The sequence below is a fragment of the Pan paniscus genome, chromosome 2 (assembly GCF_029289425.2).
Source record: "Pan paniscus chromosome 2, NHGRI_mPanPan1-v2.0_pri, whole genome shotgun sequence".
Taxonomy (NCBI): domain Eukaryota; kingdom Metazoa; phylum Chordata; class Mammalia; order Primates; family Hominidae; genus Pan; species Pan paniscus.
This window is the reverse complement of record NC_085926.1, coordinates 51,419,461-51,441,996: the sequence shown is the minus strand read 5'-3', so window position 1 is coordinate 51,441,996 and position 22,536 is coordinate 51,419,461. Positions and strand designations below refer to the sequence as shown.

Sequence of the window (22,536 nt, the reverse complement as noted above, 5' to 3'; positions counted from 1 at the left end):
TCCGCCTGTTCTCAGATCTCAAGCTGCATGCTGGGAGAGCCACTACTCTCTTCAAAGCTGTCAGAGAGGGACATTTAAGTCTGCAGAGGTTACTGCTGTCTTTTTGTTTGTCTGTGCCCTGCCCCCAGAGGTGGAGCCTACAGAGGCAGGCAGGCCTCCTTGAGCTGTGGTGGGCTCCACCCAGTTCGAGCTTCCGGGCTGCTTTGTTTACCTAATCAAACAACTAACTCAGCATTGGCGGGCGCCCCTCCCCCAGTCTCGCTGCCTCCTTGCAGTTTGATCTGGGACTGCTGTGCTAGCAATGAGGGAGACTCTGTGGGCATAGGACCCTCTGAGCCAGGTGAGGGATGTAATCTCCTGGTGTGCCGTTTTTTAAGCCCGTTGGAAAAGCGCAGTATTAGGGTCGGAGTGATCCGATTTTCCAGGTGTTGTCTGTCACCGATTTCTTTGACTAGGAAAGGGAATTCCCTGACCCCTTGTGCTTCCTGGGTGAGGCGATGCCTCGCCCTGCTTCTGCTAGCACACGGTGCACTGCACCCACTGTCCTGCACGTACTGTCTGGCACTCCCCAGTGAGATGAACCCGGTACCTCAGTTGGAAATGGAGAAATCACCCGTCTTCTGTGTTGCTCGCACTGGGAGCTGTAGACGGGAGCTGTTCCTATTCGGCCATCTTGGCTCCTCCCCCGGATCTTTTTTTTTTTCTTTTTTTGAGACAGAGTCTTGCTCTTGTCACCCAGGCTGGAGTGCAGTGGTGTGATCTTGGCTCACTGCAACTTCTGCCTCCCAGGTTCCAGTGATTCTTTTGCCTCAGCCTCCCAAGTAGCTGGGACTACAGGCTCGTGCCACCATGCCTGGCAAATTTTTGTATTTTTAGTAGAGATGGGGTTTCACCATATTGATCAGGCTGGTCTTGAACTCCTGACCTCGTGATCTGCCTGCCTCAGCCTCCCAAAGTGCTGGGATTACAGGTGTGAGCCACCGCGCCCAGCCTTTTTTTTGAGATGGGGTCTTACTCTGTTGCCCAGGCTGGAGTGAAGTGGTGAGATCACCATGGCTCACTGCAGCCTTGACCTCCTGGGCTTAAGCTGTTCTCCCACCTCAGCCTCCTGAGTAGCTGGAAGTATAGGCATGTGTCACCATGCCCGGCTAATTTTTAAATTTTTTTGTAGAGACGAGGTCTCACTGTGTTGCCAGGCTAGTCTCGAACTTCTGGGCTGAAACCATCTTCCTGCCTTGGCCTCCCAAAGTGCTGGGATTACAGACATGAGACACCATGCCTGGCCTATGTGTTTCTGGAATGGATTTATAATGTCAAACTCTTACTCTTGATGAGTGATCTTCCCAGTGATAAAGAGCTTTGTATTTGAGGAAGCCTTTCTTTCCTATTCTTCGTGGTATTTAGTATTCGTGTAGCTAATACTACAAGATCTCTTTTGTGCTGTGTTTTGTTGTAGGGGCTTAGAATATTTTGTTAGCAACATGAGAGCTTTACATTCATGTAGGTGTTTGGGGGTGGGCAAACAAAAATAAACTGATAATTTCAAATAAGAGTAAGTGTTAGGAAGACAAGCAAATGTTAAATTGATAGTGACTATGTATGTATGCTTCAACTATCAAAAATTACGGGCTGGTTAGGCCGGGCGTGGTGGCTCACGCCTGTAACCCCAGCACTTTGGGAGGCCGAGGTGGGCAGATCACGAGGTTAGGAGATCGAGACCATCCTGGCTAACACAGTGAAACCCCGTCTCTACTAAAAATACAAAAAATTAGCCGGGCGTGGTGGTGGGCGCCTGTAGTCCCAGCTACTCGGGAGGCTGAGGCAGGAGAATGGTGTGAACCTGGGAGGCGGAGCTTGCAGTGAGCCGAGATTGTGCTACTGCACTCCAGCCTGGGCGACAGAGCGAGACTCCGTCTCAAAAAAAACAAAACAAAACAAAACAAAAATTAGGGGCTGGGCGTCGTGGCTCAAGCCTGTAATCCCAGCACTTTGGGAGGCCGAGGCAGGTAGATCACTTGAGGCCAGTAGTTTGAGATCAGTCTGGCCAACATGGCAAAACCCTGTCACTACAAAAAAATACAAAAATTAGCCGGGTGTGGTGGTGTGTGACTGTAGTCCCAGCTCCTTGGGAGGCTGAGGCATGAGAATCGCTTGAACCCAGGAGGTGGAAGTTGCAGTGAGATAAAATCATGCCACTCCACTCCACTCTGGGTGACAGAGTGAGACTCCATCTCAAAAAATAAATAAATAAATAACAGAGAAAAATTAGGGCCAGGTGAGTTGGCTCATATCTGTAATCCCAGGAGTTTGTGAGGCTAAGGCAGGAGGAGTGCTTGAGCCCAGGAGTTCAAGACTGGTGATGTAGCCTGGGCAATATAGGAAGACCCTGTCTCTACAAAAATAAATCATTAGCTGGGCACGGTAGCTCATGCCTGTAGTCCCAGATGTTTGGAATGCTGAGGTGGGAGGATCGCTTCAACTCAGGAAGTAGAGGCTATGGTTAGCCCTGATCGTGCTGCCGCACTCCAGCCCTGACAAGAGAGTGAGACAGAAAAAAAAAATTAGTTGCTCAAGTTTTAGACGTAATGTAAATATTTTCTATCTTAGCTTTAAGAATTTGCTGTGTGAATTGCATATGTCCCATAGCTTGCTTGTTTTTTTTTTTTTGAGATGGAGTCTCGCTCTGTCGTGCAGGCTGGAGTGCAGTGGCGCGATCTCGGGCCACTGCAACCTCTGCCTCCCGGGTTCAAGCAATTCTCCTGCTTCAGTCTCCTGAGTAGCTGGGATTACAGGTGCGTGCCACCACGCCTGGCTAATTTTTATATTTTTAGTAGAGATGGGGTTTCTCCATGTTGGTCAGGCTGGTCTCAAACTCCCGACCTCAGCTGATCCGCCCGCCTTGGCCTCCCAAAGTGCTGGGATTACAGGCGTGAGCCACTGTGCCCGGCCAGTTGCTTTATTTTTAAAGCTATTAAAATTTTAATCTTCTTAAACACTCTGGAAATCTTTTTTTCTTTCTTTCTTTTGAGACAGGTTAAAAGAAAAGCTCACTGCAGCCTTGACCTCCTTGTCTCAAACCATTCTCCTGCCTCAGCCTCCCAAGTAGCTAGGACCATAGGCAAGTGCCACCATGCCCGGCTAATTTTTTAAAAATTTTTTTGTAGAGATGAGGTCTCCCTATGTTGCCCAGGCTGGTCTCACACTCTTGGGCTCAAGCAGTCCTCCCGCCTCAGCCTCCCAAAGTGCTGGTATTATAGGAATGAGCTACTGCACCCAGCCTGGAAGTCTTATTATAGTTAAGTGTATGACCCAAATGAAAGATCTTGATTCTTATTTAGCTTTTAAGAAAATTCATATTAACTTTTATTGCAGAATAATTGTGCCACAGAAAGTATTTTAGAGAATAACGTTGTGATTAACGTTATAATTTGCAATATCATTTATAGACTAAAATCTCCAGTTAGCAACCCCTGTGTGAGACTAGAAGAATCTGTCTTTGTAAAAAATTTTTAATATGGATTATTTTGAAAATCAGGATGATAAAAGCATTTATGGCAATATATTTGTATACACAAGGTTTATCCAAGATTACAGATTTTTTTTTTTTTTTTTTTTTGAGACAGAGCCTCACTGTTGCCCAGGCTGGAGTGCAATAGTGTGATCTCGGCTCACTGCACCCTCCACCTCCTGGGTTCAAGTGATTTCTCCTGCCTCAACTTCCTGAGTAGCTGGGATTACAGGTGCCCGCCACCACGCCTGGCTAATTTTTAAAATATTTTTATTAGAGATGGGGTTTCACCACGTTGGCCAGGCTGGTCTTGAATTCCTGACCTCAGATGATTCGCCCACCTCAGCCTCCCAAAGTGCTGGGATTACAGGCATGAGCCACTGCACCCAGCCCATAACAGATGATTTAACGGGGCTTTTTGAAAATTTCCATGTTGTCCTTGTAGGAAAATCATCTCTGGTTCTTTATAGTTTCATCATTGTAGATCTAGAAAGAAATGAATGCCCTTTGGCGGTTAGAAACACTATTTAAAGGAAATTATGAATAATAAAGCTTTCTGCAAGAACAGTTTTATCGTTTCCTAATTAATGGTTTATTGGGAGAAGTGACTTATTCCATTGTGCATTAGATTGGAAATTGTCTTGAATCCAGTGTTTAGAGAACAGATTGCAAGCCTTTTTCATATTGTGTTACTTGATTACATGATGATCTGTACTCTTCAGAAGTATCTTATGCAGCTTTTTAAAATAAATCAATATTTCTTAAAATATTTTAATTATAGCAATTAATGAGTCAGAAATAATTATTTCTCAACAAATTAGCTATTGGTGTTCCTCAGAAGTTATAATTAAGACTTATTCAGCCTGGATAACCTAAGGAGACCTCATTTACAAAGAGATGGAGTCTCTTTGTGGGTGTAGTGGTGCACACTGTGGTCTCAGCTGCTTGGGAGGCTGAGGTGGGAAGATTGCTTGGGCCCAGGAGGTGGACGCTGCAGTGAACTGTGATTGTGCCACTGCTTTCCAGCCTGGGAGACAGAGCGAGACCCTGTCTCAAAAAAGAAAAGAAAAAGGCTTATTGCTCTAGGATGGTGTTTTTCAAATTTTGTGAAACATAGTAACATGTACTTTTTTTTAAACCTTGAAACCCAGTCCATACATTATATGTATGAAAAAGAAGTTTTAAAAACACTGTTTACTCTTTGTGCAATTCATTCTGATACTTTTTTACTTTATTTCTTTTTTAAAATGCTGGTTCAGTGTACTAAGTTGGTTTTATTCTGCCACTGTTTTTAAAAAGTTGTTGACTTTTACTTTCAGAGATATTGAAAAAAAGCTTTACAATCTTTTTTTTTTTTTTTTTTTTTTTTTTTTTGAGACAGAGTTTTGCTCTTGTTGCCCAGGCTGGAGTGCAACGGCATGATCTCAGCTCACTGCAACCTCTGCCTCCCAGGTTCAAGCGATTCTCCTGCCTCGGCCTCCCGCGTAGCTGAGATTACATGCACCTGCCACCATGCCCAGCTAATTTTTTGTATTTTTGGTAGAGATGGGGTTTCACCATGTTAGCCAGGCTGGTCTCAAACTGTTAACCTCAGGTGATCCACCCGTCTTGGCCTCCCATAGTGCTGGGATTACACCTGACCTAAAATCTATTTATTTTTATTTTTTAAATATATACGAAAAAATAGACACAGAGTCTCATTATGTTGCCCAGGCTGGTCTTAAACTCCTGAGCTCAAATGATCCTCCCCGGCTTGGTTTCCCAAGGTGCTGGCATTACAGGCATGAGCCACTGTGTCTGGCCTAAAATTTATTTTTATTTAAAATTATTTGGCTGCAGGCTGGGCAACATGGTGAGACCCCATCTGTAAATATATATATATATATGCTGAGTGTGGTGTCACATGGCTGTAGTCCTGGCTAGTTGGGAGGTTGAGGCAGGAGGATTGCTTCAGCGCAGGAGTTCGAGGTTGCAGTGAGTTATGATTATGTCACTGCATTCCGGCCTGGGTGACAGAGTGAGACCTTGTCACTAAAAAAAAAAAAAAAAAAAAGAATTTCCTTTTTATATTGTTCATTGCTAGTGTATAGAAATGCAACTGATTTTTGTATGTTGATTTTGTATCCTATAACTTTGCTGAATGTGTTACTTAACTGACAGATTTTTTTGTGTATGGAGTCTTTAGGGTTTTACACATACAAGATCACATCATTTGCCAACAGAGGTAATCTTACTTCTTACTCTCTAATCTGGATTCCTTTAATTTCCTTTTTTGTGTCTAATTACTCTCACTAGAACTTCCAGTACTATGTTTAATAGAAGTGGCAAAAGTGGACACCTTGACCAGGCGTGGTGGCTCTCGCCTGTAACCTCAGTACTTTGGGAGGCCGAGGTGGGAAGATCGCTTGTGCTCAGGAGTTCAAGACCATCCTGGAAAACATAGTGAGACCTTGTCTCTTAAAAAATAAGTGGATATCTTTTTCTTGATCTTAAGGGAAAGCCTTTCAGTCTTTCACTGTTGAGTATGATATTAGCTATGAGTTTTCATAAATGGCCTTTATTATGCTGATGTTTCCTTCTAGAATCTAGTTTATTGTTTTTTCATTACAGGGTATTGACTTGTCAACATTTTTTTGGTATCAGTTGCAGTGGTTATGTGGTATGTTGAACTGTCTTTGAATTCCTGAGATATAGTTTATTTAGTCATGATGTATAATCCTCTTATGCTGCTGAGTTCATTTTCCTAGTATTTTGTTGAGGATTTTTATAACTATAGTCATGAGTGATATATTGGTCTATAGTTTTCTTTTCTCACAGTGTCTTTAGCTTTGGTAATGCTGGCATCATAAAATGAGTTAGGAAGTGTTACCTCCCAGTCAATTTTTGGGAAGAGTTATGAGAAGGATTGGTGTTAATTCTTCTTTATTTTATTTAATTATTTAAAGAGATGGGTCTGGTTTTGTTGCTTAAGTTTGTCTCGAACTCCTAGCCTTAAGCGATCCTCCTGCCTCAGCCTCTCAAATTGTTGGGCTTACAGGCATAAGCCGCCATACCCGGCTTTAATTCTTCTTTAAATGTTTCGTAGAATTTACTAGTGAAGTCATCGTGTCCTGGGTTTTTCTGTTTTGGGAAGTTTTTGATTATTGATTCAATTTCCTTACTACTTATAGGTCTATTTAGTTTTTCTGTTTCTTTATGAGTCAGTTTTGGTAGATTTGTCCATTTTATCTTGGTTATCCAATTTGTTGTTGTACAATTGTATATGGTATTCTCTTATAAATCTTTTTATTTCTATAAAGTTGGTAGTAATGAGGCCTGTTTCATTTCTGTTGCTAGTAATGTGAGTCCTCTCTTCTATTCTTGACCTGTCTTGCCAAAAGTTTGTCAATTTTGTTGATCTTGGTGAAGAACTAACTTTTAGTTTCATTGACTTTCTGTATTTTTCTATTCTCTATTTCATTTTTCCCCACTATAATCTTTATTATTTCTTTTGCTAGCTTTGAGTATTGTTTTTTTCTAGTGGCATATGGCATAAGGCATAGTTAGGCCTAGTTCCTAATTTGATTTGAGATCTTTCTTCTTTTTTAATTGCATGTGTTTGCAGCTATAAATATCATTCTGGCCGGGGCACAGTGGCTCAAGCCTGTAATCCCAGTGCTTTGGGAGGCTGAGATGAGTGGATCACCTGAGGTCAGGAGTTTGAGAGCAGCCTGGGCAACATGGTGAAACCCCATCTCTACTAAAAATACAAAATTAGCCAGGCGTGATGGCGTGTGCCTGTAGTCCCAGCTACTTGGGAGATTGAGGCAGGAGAATCACTCGAACTCAGGAGGCAGAGGTGGCAGTGAGCCAAGATTGTGCCATTGCACTCCAGCCTGGGCAACAAGACCAAAACTGCATCTCAAAAAAAAGAGAAATAAATAAATAAATTTCATTTTAACCACTGCCTTTGCTGCATTCCATAGGTTTTGGTATGGTTGTGTTTTCATTTGTCCAAAGTGACTTTCTAATTTCCCTCGTGATTTCTTTGACTCATTAGTTATTCAACAGTGATGTTTAATTTTCATGTATTTGTGACTATTGTAGTTTTGTGATATTGTTGATTTCTAGTTTCATTCCATTTTGACTAGAAAAGATTGTGAGATTTCAATCTTTTTAAATTTATTAAGACTTGTGGCCTAACATATGGTTTACTCTGGGAAAAAAAAAACATAAAAGAACATGGAAAAAGTTCTATGTGTACTTGAGAAGACTGTGTAATCTACTGTTTTTGGGTGGAGTTTTCTGTGTACATCTTTTAGGTTCAATGGTTTATAGTGTTGTTCAAGTTCTCTGTTTCCTTATTGATCTTCTGTCTGGTTGTCTTAATCGTAATTGAAAGTGAGGGGTACAGAGTTTTTGTTTGCATAATGAAGAAGTTCTGAAAATAGATACTATACCGGTAATACTTATTTAACATTTTGAATGTACTTAGTCCTACTGAATTATACTCTTTAAAATGGTTAAACTATTGGATGTAAAATAAGGAATCAGAACTCTAAGAAAAGTCCAAGACTCTATGAAAAAACAAAAATTATAGTTACAGAATTTAAAAACTTAGTGAATGAGCTGGGTATAGGAATGCATGCTTATAGTCTCAGTTGCTCAGAAGGCTGAGGCAGGAGGATCCCTTGAGGCCAGGAGTTCAAGATCAACTTGGGCAACAAAGTGAGACCCCTGTCTCTATGAGTTAGAGTGAAGTTTAAACAGAGCTGAAGATACAATTAATGAACTGGAAGATCTGACAGGGTAACTAATAATGAAGATCCTAGAAATAAGAGATGAAAAGTACAAAAGAAGTTGAAACATGGACTAGAATTAGAAAGTTCAAAATATCTAAAGGGAGTTTCAGGTAGAGGGAGTAGAGAGATGAGAAAGGACAAAGGCACATTCAGAGAGATGACAGCATTCAGAGAGATGACAGTAGAATTTTAAGAATTAACAAAAGACATCACCATTCAGATTCAGGAAGTACAGTGAAGATTACCAAAGAGAAGATCTTAAAAGCAACTAGAGTAAAAAAAGCATTCCTGCAAATAATCAAACAGAGCAAACTTTGCCACAGCGGCAGTAGAGGTCAGAAGATAGTAGAAAATATCCTCAGTGTCTGTCTGTAAACATATAACTTTTTTTTTTTTAATTGAGTCAGAGTCTTGCTCTGTCGCCCAGGTTGGAATGCAGTGGTATGATGTCGGTTCACTGCAACTCTGCCTCCCGGGTTCAAGAGATTCTCCTGCCTCAGCCTCCTGAGTAGCTGGGATTATAGGCGTGTGCCACCACGCCTGGCTAATTTTTGTATTTTTAGTAGAGATGCAGTTTTGCCATGTTGACCAGGCTCGTCTTGAACTCCTGACCTCATGTGATCCACCCGCCTCGGCCTCCCGAAGTGCTGGAATTACAGGCATGAGCCACCGTGCCTGGCCTGTAAACCTAGAACTGTTAATCAAAAGAAACAGTAGGAAGACAAAAGGTGGAACAAAATTCTTCATAACATGTCAGTGGAAGAGAATAGATAGAATTAATATTTTAAGTTTCTTATACTGTTTGGAAAAAGGGCACAAAGAAATACGCTGAAAATACGTGGTAAATATATTCTATATCAGTAGAAATTTTACAACAAAATTTCCAAAAATGTGCTCTTCAGAGTAGTTTTATTTTATTTTATTTTATTTTTTTTGAGAGACAGTCTTGCTCTGTCACCTAGGTTGGAGTGCAGTGGCGCAATCTCAGCTCACTGCAACCTCTGCCTTCCAGGTTCAAGCAATTCTCATGCCTCAGCCTCCCGAATAGTTGGAACTACAAGCACGCGCCTCTGTACCCAGCCAATTTTTGTAATTTTAGTAGAGACGGGGTTTCACCATGTTGGCCAGGAGGCTGGTCTCGAACTCCTGACCTCAAGTGATCCACCTGCCTTGGCCTTGCAAAGTGCTAGGATTACAGGCATGAGCCACCATGCCCAGCCCATAGTAGGAATTTTTTAAAAATGGTCAAAACTTTTGGTAATGTATAGGAGAATGAGCTGATGACTTTTTGGAAGACTTTAAGAAAAAGAAAATATTAGGTTTTTAAAAATATTTAAAACATTTTATATTATTATTATTATTATTATTTTTTTATTTTTTATTTTTGAGACAAAGTTTTATTCTTGTTGGCCAGGCTGGAGCGCAGTGGCGCGATCTTGGCTCACTGCAATCTCCACCTTTCGGGCTCAGCGATTCTCCTGCCTCAGCCTCCTGAGTAGCTGGGATTACAGGCACCTGCCACCATGCTGGCTAATTTTTGTATTTTTAGTAAAGATGGGGGTTTCACCATGTTGACCAGGCTGGTCTTGAACTCCTGTCCTCAAGGTGATCCACCCTCCTTGGCCTCCCAAAGTTCTGGGATTACAGGTGTGAGCCACTGTGCACGGCCAGTATTTTTTTTCATTTTTAAATTTATTTTTATTTTTATTCTTTTTAGGCATGGGGTCTCGCTTTGTCACCCAGGCTGGAGTGCAGTGGCTCAGTCCTAGCTCACTGCAGCCTTGAACTCCTGGGCTCAAGTGATCTTCCTGCCTCAGCCTCCCAAGTAGCTTGGACTATAGGAGTCCACCACCACGCCCAGCTAATTTTTAAATTTTGTTTTTGTGGAGATGGGGTCTTGCTACGTTGCCTAGGCTGGTTTCAAACTCCTGACTTCAAACACCTGACTTCAAGTAATCCTCCTGCACTGGTCTCCCAAAGCATTAGGATTACAGGCATGAGCCACTGCTCCCAGCCTTAAGTAAGCTTATAAGAAAATTAAGAACTTGGCCGGGTGCGGTGGCTAACACCTGTAATCCCAGCTCTTTGGGAGCTGAGTGGGAGGTGGGCGGATCCCCTGAGGTCAGGAGTTCAAGATCAGCTTGGCCAACATGGTGAAACCCCGTCTCCACTAAAAATACAAAAATCAGCTGGGTGTGGTTGGTGTGCACCTATAATCCCAGCTACTCGGGAGGCCAAGGCAGGAGAAACACTTGAACCTGAGAGGTGGAGGTTGCACTGAGTCGAGATTGCGCCACTGCACTCCAGCCTGGGTGACAGAGCAAGACTCTGTCTGAAAAAAAAAAAAAAAGAACTTAGGTTTAGCAAAAGACACTGGCAAAAGCAAGAGTACTTCACAGAAGCAAAAGCCTGAATGGTCAACACATAAATGAAAAAATGCGGAACTTATTTAATAAACAAGGACATTCAAATTAAATGAAATGCTATTTTTACACCCATCAGACTGATAGTGGTAGTGTTGGCAAAGATGTGGAAAAAGGAAGAGGACTTCTATTCACTATTGGTGGAAATGTGAATTGTTGCAATCACTTTGGAAAAATTTGGCCTCATCTAGTAAAGTTCAGCATGCACATACCCTGTGACCTAGCAGTTCTGTTCCTAGGTTTGTATGTTAGATACTTGGCTAGCACAAAAGTAGTTTATATCACCATTATTAGTCAAGCCAATAAAATAGCAGAGTATGGCAGTGAAGAGCATCTGTAGGTACACTGTCTAGGTTCACATCCTAGCTCTGCCACTAGTTTTGTAACTTTTGGTTCACTAGCCTCACTGTGATTCATTTTCCTCATCTGCAAATATAGTACCTGCCCAATCATACAGGCTTGATATGAGGATGAGATAAATTAATATTTGTAGCCTGTCTTAAGTGGTATTTAAGTGTGCTACATGCAGCAATATAGATGAATCTAAAAAACATGTTGAGTAAAAAATAAGTTGCAGCAAAATATATACACTATCACAATTTATGTAGTTCAAAAGCATATAGCAGTTAACAAAGTTTAACAAGAAAATTCTTAAAATTTAGGAGTGTTTAAACCTCCTTGCAGGAGATGGCATAAGGAGGGGCACATGGGAGGTTTCTGTTTCTTTAAAATTTTTTCTTTTTAAATCTGTGATCTGGAAAAGGTAAAAAAAATTTAATGTATTATTTATTTTTATTTTATGTTTTTATCAATCTTGGCCTACAGAAGGTTTTTATTTTTTAAGCTGGGTAGTAGGACATAGGTGATTTTCAAGTTCTTTGGACCACGCATGTTTATATGTATTATATTTCATAATAAAATGTAATTAAAAATAAGTTTGGGGGCCGGGCATGGTGGCTCATGCCTGTAATCCCAGCACTTTGGGAGGCCAAGGTGGGCGGATCACGAGGTCAGGAGATCGAGACCATCCTGGCTAACACGGTGAAACCCCGTCGCTACTAAAAATACAAAAAATTAGCCGGGTGTGGTGGCAGGCACCTGTAGTCCCAGCTACTCGGGAGGCTAAGGCAGGAGAATGGTGTGAACCCAAGAGGCAGAGCTTGTAGTGAGCCGAGATTGTGCCACTGCACTCCAGCCTGGGCAACAGAGCAAGACTCTGTCTCAATCAATCAATCAATCAATAAAATAAGTTTGGGAGACCAGGCATGGTTGCTCACGCCTGTAATCCCAGCACTTTGGGAGGCCGAGGTGGGCGGATCACTTGAAGTCAAGAGTTCGAGACCAGCCTGGCCAACATAGCGAAACCCCGTCTCTACTAAAAAATACAAAAATTAGCTGGCTGTGGTGGCACATGCCTGTAGTCCAAGGTATTCAGGAGGCTGAGGCAGGAGAATCGCTTGAACCTGGGAGACGGAGGTTGCAGTGAGCCAAGATTGCACCACTGCACTCCAGCCTGGGTGACAGAGTGAGACTTTTTTTTTTTTTTAAAAAAAAAAGAAGGTTCTGATATGTGGGGCTAAATTAAACACTACTTTGATGGAGCACCTCTCAGAACGTTAATATATTACCTGTGCTTTGTGAGCTTCTATGAGAGATACTTTCAGTGATCCCCAGTTGATCATGGAGCCTTTTGGGAGTTAACATCTAGATTAGGACTATATTCTGGGGATTGTTAATTTTTAGCTTGAGTTTTATTTATTTTTTAATTATTTTTTTCTGACTGCAAAGACCTAAAAGAGATAGCTTGAGTTTTATTGGCTGAATAGGCTTCTATTGCACAGATACTTTATATAACTAAGGAACCTATTGGATGCTGTAGTAGTACTTTTTTTACTCTTACGAACATTGAAATATTAAAATTTTTTTCATGAGACTGAAATCTTTGCTTATTGTTAATCATGAACTTGGGCTTTTTCCGAAATGTACTATTTAATTTCCTTTACTATAGGAGGGAATTGTCGAGAATCTTTTCAAATGGGCCCGAGAGGCCGATCAACCATTGAGGACATATTCTACTGGACTGTTAGGAGGTGCTATGGAAAATCAAGACATTGCTGCCAACTATAGAGATGAAAATTCACAGCTGGTAAGGACTGTGTTAGAATAAATTTTTATATAAAATGGGAGAGTATTCACAGGTTCTTGTTACTTGAATCTGAATAAGTAGATCATATTGATTATCTTGTACTGGAGCATGGCTATAATTTCAATATTAGTTTCCATAAGAGTTTTTAAAAATTGAAAATAGCTTTTTTTTTTTTTTTTTTTTTTTTTTTTTTTGAGACGGAGTCTTGCTTTGTTGCCCGGGTTGGAGTGCAGTGACGCGATCTTGGCTCATTGCAACCTCCGCCTCCCGGGTTCAAGCAATTCTCCTGCCTCAGCCTCCTGAGTAGCTGGGGTTACAGGTGCCCACTACTATGCCCAGCTAATTTTTTGTATTTTTAGTAGAGACAGGGTTTCACCATGTTGGTCGGGCTGGTCTCGAACTCCTGACCTCATGATCCACCTGCCTAGGCCTCCCAAAGTGCTGGGATTACAAGCGTGAGCCGCCGTGTCCGGCAGAAAATAGCTACTTTTAATCTTGTCAAGGATGATGACATTGTATGCCAATAAAGAATAGTAACATTCCCTGTTTCCCTTTCTACCATTTGTGTTATGAAAATTTTCAAACATGTAGTAAAATTGAAAGCATTTTACAGTGAACAACTACATATATACATCACCTAAATTGATTTTGAACACTTATAATATCCATCCATCTGCCCTTTTTTTTTCCTCCCCCCCATCAAATTTTATTTTAAGTTCTGGGGTACTTCTGCAGGATGTGCACGTTTATTACATAGGTAAACATGTGCCATGGTGATTTGCTGCACAGATCAACCCATCACGTAAGTATTAGGCCCAGCATCCATTAGCTATTCTTCCTGATTTCTCTTCCCACTCCCCTTCGATAGGCCCCAGTGTGTATTGTTCCCCTCAATGTGTCCCTATCGTTCATTTCCCACTTATAAGTGAGAGCTTGCGGTGTTTAGTTTTCTTTTCCTGTATTAGTTTGCTGAGGATAACAGCTTCCAAGTGCCCTTCCTTTTATCTATCCACTATTCTGATTTAAAAAACGCAGTTCAAAGTAAAGTGCACACAAAATCCCTCTCTTTTTTTTTTTCTTTTTTTGAGACGGAATTTCACTCTTGTTGCCCAAGCTGGAGTGCAATGGCGCGATCTCGGCTCACTGCAACCTCCACCTTCCGGGTTCAAGTGATTCTCCTGTCTCAGCCTCCCGAGTAGCTGGGATTACAGGCGAGCACCTCCACACCCTGGAAATTTTTTGTATTTTTAGCAGAGACAGGGTTTCACCATGTTGGCCAATCTGGTCTCAAACTCCTGATCTCAGGTGATTCGTCCATCTTGGCCTCCCAAATTACTGGGATTACACGCGTGAGCTACCGCACCTGGCCATCCCTCTCTCTTTAAAATGAAACACAGTACCACTTTATAGCGTTGGCCCAAAAAGTATGTACTTAAAAAAGAACTTGAAAAATGATAATGTAGTTATGTATAATATACATGGCAATATCTAATGGAATACAACCTACAGTAGATAAAAGTTTGAGAAACTTTCATGTTTGGTTTTCAAAGACACATTAGAAAAATCATGAATATATCTAATTTCTGCCTCTTCAGGTGTGATGGTCCAGGTCAACTTGACCCAAACAGATCAGTTGTCAATGATGTATTTTATGTGCAAATCTTCTGGTTTGGATTCTCTGGAAAATTTTATGAGGAACAATACTTAGCTGTTACGTATTTCATCAACTTATAGGAATCAAAGCAACACATTTATCAAATTGTTGCTATTACAGGCGTTGGGCTCACTGCATGAGTTTCCAGTTATTATGTGGAAATAAGAATTATTAAGGATTACTTAATCCTTAATAAAGAGGCACCCCCTTTTTCTCCAATTATCTGTTGATAGGTGGCAATAGTGCTTCGAAGACTGAGGGAGCTACAGCTACAGGAAGTGGCTTTGCGGCAGGAAAACAAGCGTCCCAGTCCACGGAAGCTCTCTTCTGAACCCCTTTTGCCTCTGGATGAGGAGGCTGTGGATATGGACTATGGTGACATGGCTGTAGATGTAGTGGATGGAGACCAAGAGGAAGCTTCTGGAGACATGGAGATCTCCTTTCATCTTGATTCAGGCCACAAGACTAGTAGCAGAGTGAACTCAACAACCAAACCTGAGGATGGAGGATTAAAGAAAAACAAGTCAGCAAAACAGGGTGACAGAGAGAACTTTAGGAAAGCCAAGCAAAAGTTGGGTTTCTCATCTTCTGATCCAGATCGCATGTTTGTTGAGCTGTCTAATAGCAGTTGGTCAGAAATGTCTCCCTGGGTGATTGGCACCAATTATACCCTTTATCCTATGACTCCTGCTATCGAACAGCGACTCATTCTCCAATATTTGACCCCTCTAGGAGAATATCAGGAGGTAAGCTTATTGGGAAGAGTACTGTTCACACATAGGAATTATTGTGTTCATTTCTGTGGTATTTTATGGTAGTATTTTATACAAAGATATATTCTAACTCTACCACAAACAAGGGTTTGCATGAAACTGTTCAAGTCTTATGCAGGTCATTCCTGATATGGTCTATTTGATTAAAGTGCATTTACACGTTTATCTTCACAGGGAGGGAGGAAGAGGTGCATCATTTCTTTAGGCTTCTATCCTCAAAGAGTGGAATAGGAAATACATGACAATAAAGCCAAAATTTAAGACTTGTATTTGGTGTTCATTTCAGCTACTTCCCATATTCATGCAACTTGGATCACGGGAGCTGATGATGTTCTATATTGACCTGAAGCAAACTAATGATGTCCTGCTTACATTTGAGGCACTAAAGGTAAAGTTCTTAAAAATATTGGGTCACTGGGGATTTTTTAAAACTTTGTTTTTTTTTTAATTTAAGATGGAGTCTCACTCTGTCGCCTAGGCTGGAGTGCAGTGATGCGATCTTGGCTCACTGCAACCTCCGCCTCCTGGGTTCAAGTGATTCTCCTGCCTCAGCCTCCCGAGTAGCTGGGATTACTGTCACATGCTACTGTGCATGGCTGATTTTTATATTTTTAGTAGAGATGGGGTTTCACCATGTTAGCCAGGCTGGACTCAAACTCCTGACCTCAAGCGATCTGCCCGCCTTGGCCTCCCACAGTGCTGGGATTACAGGCGTGAGCCACTGCGCCTGGTGAAGCTTTACTTACTTGTTTTTAGAGATAGGTCTCACTCTGTCACCCAGGCTGGAGTGCAATGGGGTGATCATAGCTCACTGTGGCTTTGAACTCCTAGGCCCAAGCAATCCTCCTACCTCAGCCTCCTGAGTAGCTGAGACAAGTGCATGCCACCATGCTTAGCTAATTTAAAAAAAATTTTTATAGAGATAGTCTTGCTATGTTGCCCAGGCTGGTCTTAAACTGGACTGAAGCAATCCTTCTGCTTTGGCCTCCCAAAGTACTAGGATTATACGTATGAGCCACCATACCCTGTGTCACTGAGCATTTTATTGACAGAGATGTGCCTGTGTGTTTTAGCATGTAATTTCTCTGCATTTTATTGCTCAAGTTATTTCTATAGCCAGATGCATCAGAATAGTAACAATCAAAACATTCTTGTTTAGATAGAAGAGAGGAGGCTTACTATCTCTACAGAAACTTAGGTGTTAATCTAAAAGGCTGAACGTTGAGATAAAAAGTGAATCTAGACATGGGGTGGCCTCAGTTGTTGCTGAATAGGAGAGGAAAAACTATGAAATAGTGCTTGCTTATGCCCTACTTTTTAGATATTACCTGTATCAGCTAACAACAATTTTTTCTTTTTTTCTTTTTTGAGATGGAGTCTCGCTCTGTTGCCCAGGCTGGAGTGCAGTGGTGTGATTTCTGCTCACTGGAACCTCCGCTTCCTGGGTCAAGCAATTCTCCTGCCTCAGCCTCCTGAGTAGCTGGGATTACAGGTGCCCGCCACCATGCCTGGCTAATTTTTTGTATTTTTAGTAGAGATAGGGTTTCACCATGTTGGCCAGGCTGGTCTCAAACTCCTGACCTCAAGTGAACCACTCGCCTCAGCCCCCCAGAATGTAGGGATTACAGGAGTGAGCCATCACGCCTGGCCACAAAAATTTTTTTTAAACTATGTTCATATTGTATAATGTAAAATTACCTAGGATTAACAAAATAGAAACCATAAAATGAGTAATGAAATAGCAGACAGAATTAGCTGGGCATGATGGCAGGTACCTGTAATCCTAGCTACTCAGGAGGCTGAGGTGGGAGAATCGCTTGAACTCGGGAGGTGGACGTTGCAGTGAGCAGAGATCGTGCCATTGTACTCCAGCCTGGGCAACAGAGTGAGACTCTGTCTCAAAAAAAAAAAAAAAAAAAAAAAAAGAAATAGCAGACAGGCCAGGCACGTTAGCTCACGCCTGTAATCCCAGGACTTTGGGAGGCTGAGGCAGGAGGATAGCTCGAGCCCAGGAGTTTGAGACCAGCTTAGTCAACATGGGAGACCTGGTCTCTACAAAAAATACAAAAATTAGCCTGGCATGGTATCTTGCACCTGTAATCCCAGCTACTCAGGAGGCTGAGGCATGAGAATCACTTGAACCCGGGAGGTGGAGGTTGCAGTGAGCTAAGATCACTAGGGTGAGCCTGAGCGACAGGGTGAGACTCTGTCTCTGAAAAAAACAAAACAGGCAGACCCTTGAACTCAGTAAAGGTTTCACAGGGGCTAAACATAGGAGGGCAAGTAAGTCTAATTCACAAGGTCCACAGTTAATTCAAGGTGACTAAGCTGATCTGAATGGAGAGAGATAGTTGAATGAATAACAATGTAGTTGTCATACAGTTCTCCTCAATAGGTAACTGTTGAGAGATGAGGTCATTAAAATTACTTTTTAAAAAAATGTATATAACACTTCGGCGCAGCGCGGTGGCTCATGTCTGTAATCCCAGCACTTTGGGAGGCTGAGGCAGGTGAATCACCTGAGGTCAGGAGTTTGAAACCAGCCTGACTGACATGGAGAAACCCCGTCTCTACTAAAAATGCAAAATTAGCTGGATGTGGTGGCACATGCCTATAATCCCAGCTACTCAGGAGGCTGAGGCAGGATAATCGCTTGAACCCAGGAGGTGGAAGTTGCAGTGAGCTGAGATCGTGCCATTGCACTCCAGCCTGGGCAATAACAGCGAACAACATTGTAACAATCCTGAAAGCCAAAAGAAAATAATATTCACAGTCTCACTTATAATAAAATAACTTTTTATTTTTATGCTTCATTCTAATCTTTATTAATAGAAATTAAAAGTTTGAAAATAATTGTTAGCTAGACTTTACAATTCAACTTCACTTGTATCCTAAGAATGTTTACATGTAGCTATATGGTTGTTCTATACAAATTAGATGCTCTGTAATTTTCTTATTTTAGTTTTGTGAGATACCTATGCTGTTTTATTTTTTTGTTACAAAGGACGTTACAGTGAACATCTTTGCATATAATTTTGAGGTTATTTTCTTTGTATTTCTACTGCTTAGAACAGGGACTGGTATATGGTAAGCAATCAACAAATAGTAGTCACTTAGTAAGTGAATGAATTCTCTTAATATTTGTTTCTTGAACCATGGAAATAAGGATTTTCATGAAAAACTGAAGTTACCCTGCTGGGCTAAAGTTTAATTTAAAAATGAAATTACAGTTAAAAAAAATGCATAACCACACCAAACTTTCAGTGAAATTTTGGGCATGCAGAAGTCAGAAAAGAATGAATGAATATGTAATAAGTAAAATTTTAAGATGAACATATAACAGGTATAAAACTAGCCAAGATTTGAATGGAACACAAAGATGATAAGTTACTTTGTTATAAGTGAGACTGAATATTACTTTTGTTTGGGTTTCCAGGATTGTTACAGTGTTTTCTTTCTTTTTCTTTTTTCTTTTCTTTTTTTTTTTCTGGCGTAGTGACTAGACTGCAACAATGTTGTTTGTGTTATACATTTTATTTTATTTATTGTTTTTTTGAGGACAAGGTCTTACTCTGTCACCCAGGCTGGAGTGCAGTGGCGTGATCTTGGCTCACTGCAACCTCCACCCCCCAGGCTCAAGCCATCCTCCTGCCTCAGCCTCCTGAGTAGCTTGGACTGCAGGTGCGCACCACCCTGCCCAGCTAATTTTTTGTATTTTTGGTAGAGACTGGGTTTCATTATAATGCCCAAGCTACTCTCGAACTCCTGGGCTCAAGCTTTCCATCTGCCACCCTCCCAAAGTGCTGGGATTACAGATGTGAGCAACTGTGCCCAGCCCCCTGTTATACATTTTATAAAAAAGTAATTTTAATGACCTCATCTCTCAGTAGTTACCTGTTGAGAACTGTATGATAGCCACATTGTTATTCATTCAACTACATTGCTCCATTCAGATCAGCTTAGTCATGGATAAGTGGGGATCTTGTGAGTTAGTCTTACTTGCCCTCCCATGTTCAGCCCCTTTGCAACCCAGGAAATAATTTCCCTTTACTGAGTTTGGGGTCTTCTTGCTCTTTTTTTTTTTTTTTTTTGACATGGAGTCTTACTCTGTCACCTGGGCTGGAGTGCAGTGGTGCTATGTTTGCTCACTGCTACCGCTGCCTTCCGGGTTCAAGCAGTTCTCCTGTCTCAGGCTCCCGAGTAGCTGGGACTACAGGCATGAGCCACTACACTCGGCTAATTTTTGTATTTTTAGTAGAGGTGGGGTTTCACCATGTTTACCAGGGTGTTCTAGAACTCCTGACCTCAGGTGATCCGCCCGCCTCAGCCTCCCAAAGTGTTGGGATTACAGGCGTGAGCCACTGCGCCCGGCCATTTTTTTTTTTTTTTTTTTTTGACAGAGTCTTGCTCTGTCTCCCAAGCTGGAGTGCAGTGGTGTGATCTCGGCTTACAGCAACCTCTGCCTTCTGGGTTCAAATAATTCTCCTGCCCTAGCTTCCCGAGTAGCTGAGATTACAGGCATGTGCCACCATGCCTGGCTACTTTTTTTATTTTTTGTGGAGACAGGGTTTCATCATATTGGCCAGGCTGCTCTCGAACTCCTGACCTCAAGGGATCCGCCTGCCTCAGCCTCCCAAAGTGCTGGGATTAAAGGCGTGAGCCGCTGCACCTGTCTCTTTTTTTTTTTTAAAGACACTCAAATATGTCAACTTTATTATTTCTCTATACATACCTTTATTTGTACTGAAAATTGTGAAAATAGCACAAAGTTTCATCTTATTGCAGTCCAAATTTTTGAAAGCCAGAAAATCTATTATGCTCTAGGCAAACTACCCAACGGTCTCTTTACATTCTTTCCCCACAAGTGAGTTTGTTTCAAATTCTTGATGTTGGGTTTTGTCTCACTGACTTTGGGCTTCTAAAACACATGGGAATACTTTTGTCCTCTTGGTGCTTCTTTGGGTCAAATCAAACAGTAGAGCTAAAGTATACTGAAGTTATTAAAATACGTTCAAACTACACAGATCCTTTATAAATTATTAGTATCATGATAGGAAGGAAAGATACAAGAAGAAAAATACATCTAGAACTCATTTCAAAATTATTGGTATACAGTCTATCCTAGCATAGGGTAGCTTTTTCACCCTGCTGCATAAAATTACTAGCAAGAAAGAAAAGTACAAGAATAAGGGTTATGGCTGACATGGCTCAGTGTCATAATTCCGTATTCTAGCATCCTCAGAAGGATCCCATTGGTTATACATGCAGAAACTGCAGCAACATCTGAATGGTCCACTACTTGATTCATTCTGAACTCTCTTAAGCCCAGTGTTTGTTAGTTCTCTTTCAAGCCTAGGAACTCTGCTGAGTAACATGTATCTCAATTTTGCCATCCTTTTCTTTCTATACAAACAGCAGTGTTCTTACCCCTCTCATGTAGAGCAAGTCATCTCTGATTTCCCTGAGCATCATTGCTCCTGTATATTGTTGTTGGGGTGAATTTTCTGGTAGATGGGAAGGGAATTCAGTACTAGGGTGTATACTAAGGTTCTTTATCAACGTCTTGAAGCAGAAGTTTTGAGAGGCCCCCGAATCATCCTGGGAATTTTCTTCAGTGAGCATTTGTGAAGACTCTGGGACCAAGGTCGGATCAAACTTTGTGATGTGCACATCGGTGATCTTGAACAACACTCTCCTTGCTTTTTCTTTAATCATCTTCCCTTTGCCGAACTGCTTATTTTACTACCACTTGGCAACTTTATTTTTGTCTTTGTTCTTTGCTGAACATTTATTGAGTGTTTTTTATGGGCCAGATACTTATGTTCAGGTACGAGGGATACAAGGAGGCCAGTGAATAAATAAATCAAGTCTTTGTCACTTACAGTTTGTTAAGAAAGACAGACATATAAACCTATAATTTTTTTTTTTTTTTTTGAGACAGAGTTTCGCTCTTGTTACCCAGGCTGGAGTGCAGTGGCATGATCTCTGCTCACTGCAACCCCGGCCTCCTGGGTTCAAGTGATTATCCTGCTTCAGCCTCCTGAGTAGCTGGGATTATAGGCGTGTGCCACCATGGCCGGCTAATTTTTGTGTTATTAGTAGAGGCTAGGTTTCACAATGTTGGCCAAAGTAGTACAGTTCCAAAGTATTTTGAAGTGGAATAGAAATGAGGAAATTTGCCTTTCAACTTTCAGAAATTTCAAGTTTGGAGGAGGTCAGATGTAATTAGAGTAACGTGTCTCTACATGTGGGATTTGGTGTGTGTGTATATATAAAGTGTGTAAGCTCATGGTTATACTTTGCACAGTGGGATGAAGCTGGAGGTCAAAGTTGTCTCCAGTGGCCCAAGGATATTGCTTTCAGTTGCAATTTCTGGTCCTGAACAAGGTGGAGTGGAAGAAGGGATTGGGCAGTTGCTATTTTTAAAGGTTTTTGTGTGGAGAATTATAATGGGTGTCACACAGTTTAGTTGCGTCTTGGGAGAAGGAGTGGGTGGAAGTGTGGTAGAGTGTTGTGTAACAAACAAAAAGTAGGGTAATGATAGAAGGGATTTGAATTATATATAAAGGTTAGCCTGAGCCTGGTTATTGAGAGAACTTTTGAAGAGGGCACATCCCTGTTTTTTCCATTGACCTTGGTGAGATTTGTGCAGGTATCATATCATGTAATTACAAATCTATGTTGTTGGTACCTGGAAGACACCTTGGCATGGGAAACAGTAGGGGGAGCTCTAGCTTTCCCAAGGCCCTGTCTATGTTGGTCTAGGTTCAGAGTCATCAAGCAGCCTGCTGCTTGGATTATACTCTTTGCCCATAACATTGTGCAGGAGATCTCCACCCAGAGAGGCTAGTGGGACTTGAACAGGCAGTTAAAAAACCTTAAAAGATAAAAAAAACTTTAAGACATCTATTTAAAATGCACGTGGTTCTAAAAATATACTTGTTTAGATATTTTGCTCAAGATTCTTCTTTTGGGGATATATTGATCAATTTAAAGGAAGGCAGATTTTGGGAATTCATTAGTTGATGAGTCACTGAGCAAAAGCTAGGATATAGAGCTATTTATATTAAAAGGATTAAAATGGGAAAGTTAGCAAAAGTCCATTAGGCAAGCTATTAAGTTGGTGCAAAAGTAATTGCGGTTTTTGCTATTGCTTTCAAAGGCAAAAACTGCAGTTTTTCACCAACCTAAATATATAATAGTAAAATGGTTGTGGGGTTACTGATTGACTGATTGACTGACAGGGTCTTA

General features: G+C 41.3%; 1 protein-coding gene across 3 annotated transcripts in view; it reads left to right on the top strand.

The window, feature by feature from the left end:
• Nucleotides 1-22,536, top strand: part of DCAF1 (DDB1 and CUL4 associated factor 1) — a 109,535-nt gene that overhangs the window by 48,361 nt on the left and 38,638 nt on the right. For all 3 annotated transcript variants that reach the window (XR_008624743.2, XM_055109995.2, XM_063602384.1), the window contains exons 6-8: nucleotides 12,721-12,858; nucleotides 14,746-15,258; nucleotides 15,572-15,673. Coding sequence is in view for 2 of the 3 variants with exons in the window: in XM_055109995.2 (XP_054965970.2) it covers nucleotides 12,721-12,858; nucleotides 14,746-15,258; nucleotides 15,572-15,673 (753 nt within the window). In the remaining variant the exon portion in view is untranslated. The remainder of the gene's footprint in view (nucleotides 1-12,720; nucleotides 12,859-14,745; nucleotides 15,259-15,571; nucleotides 15,674-22,536) is intronic.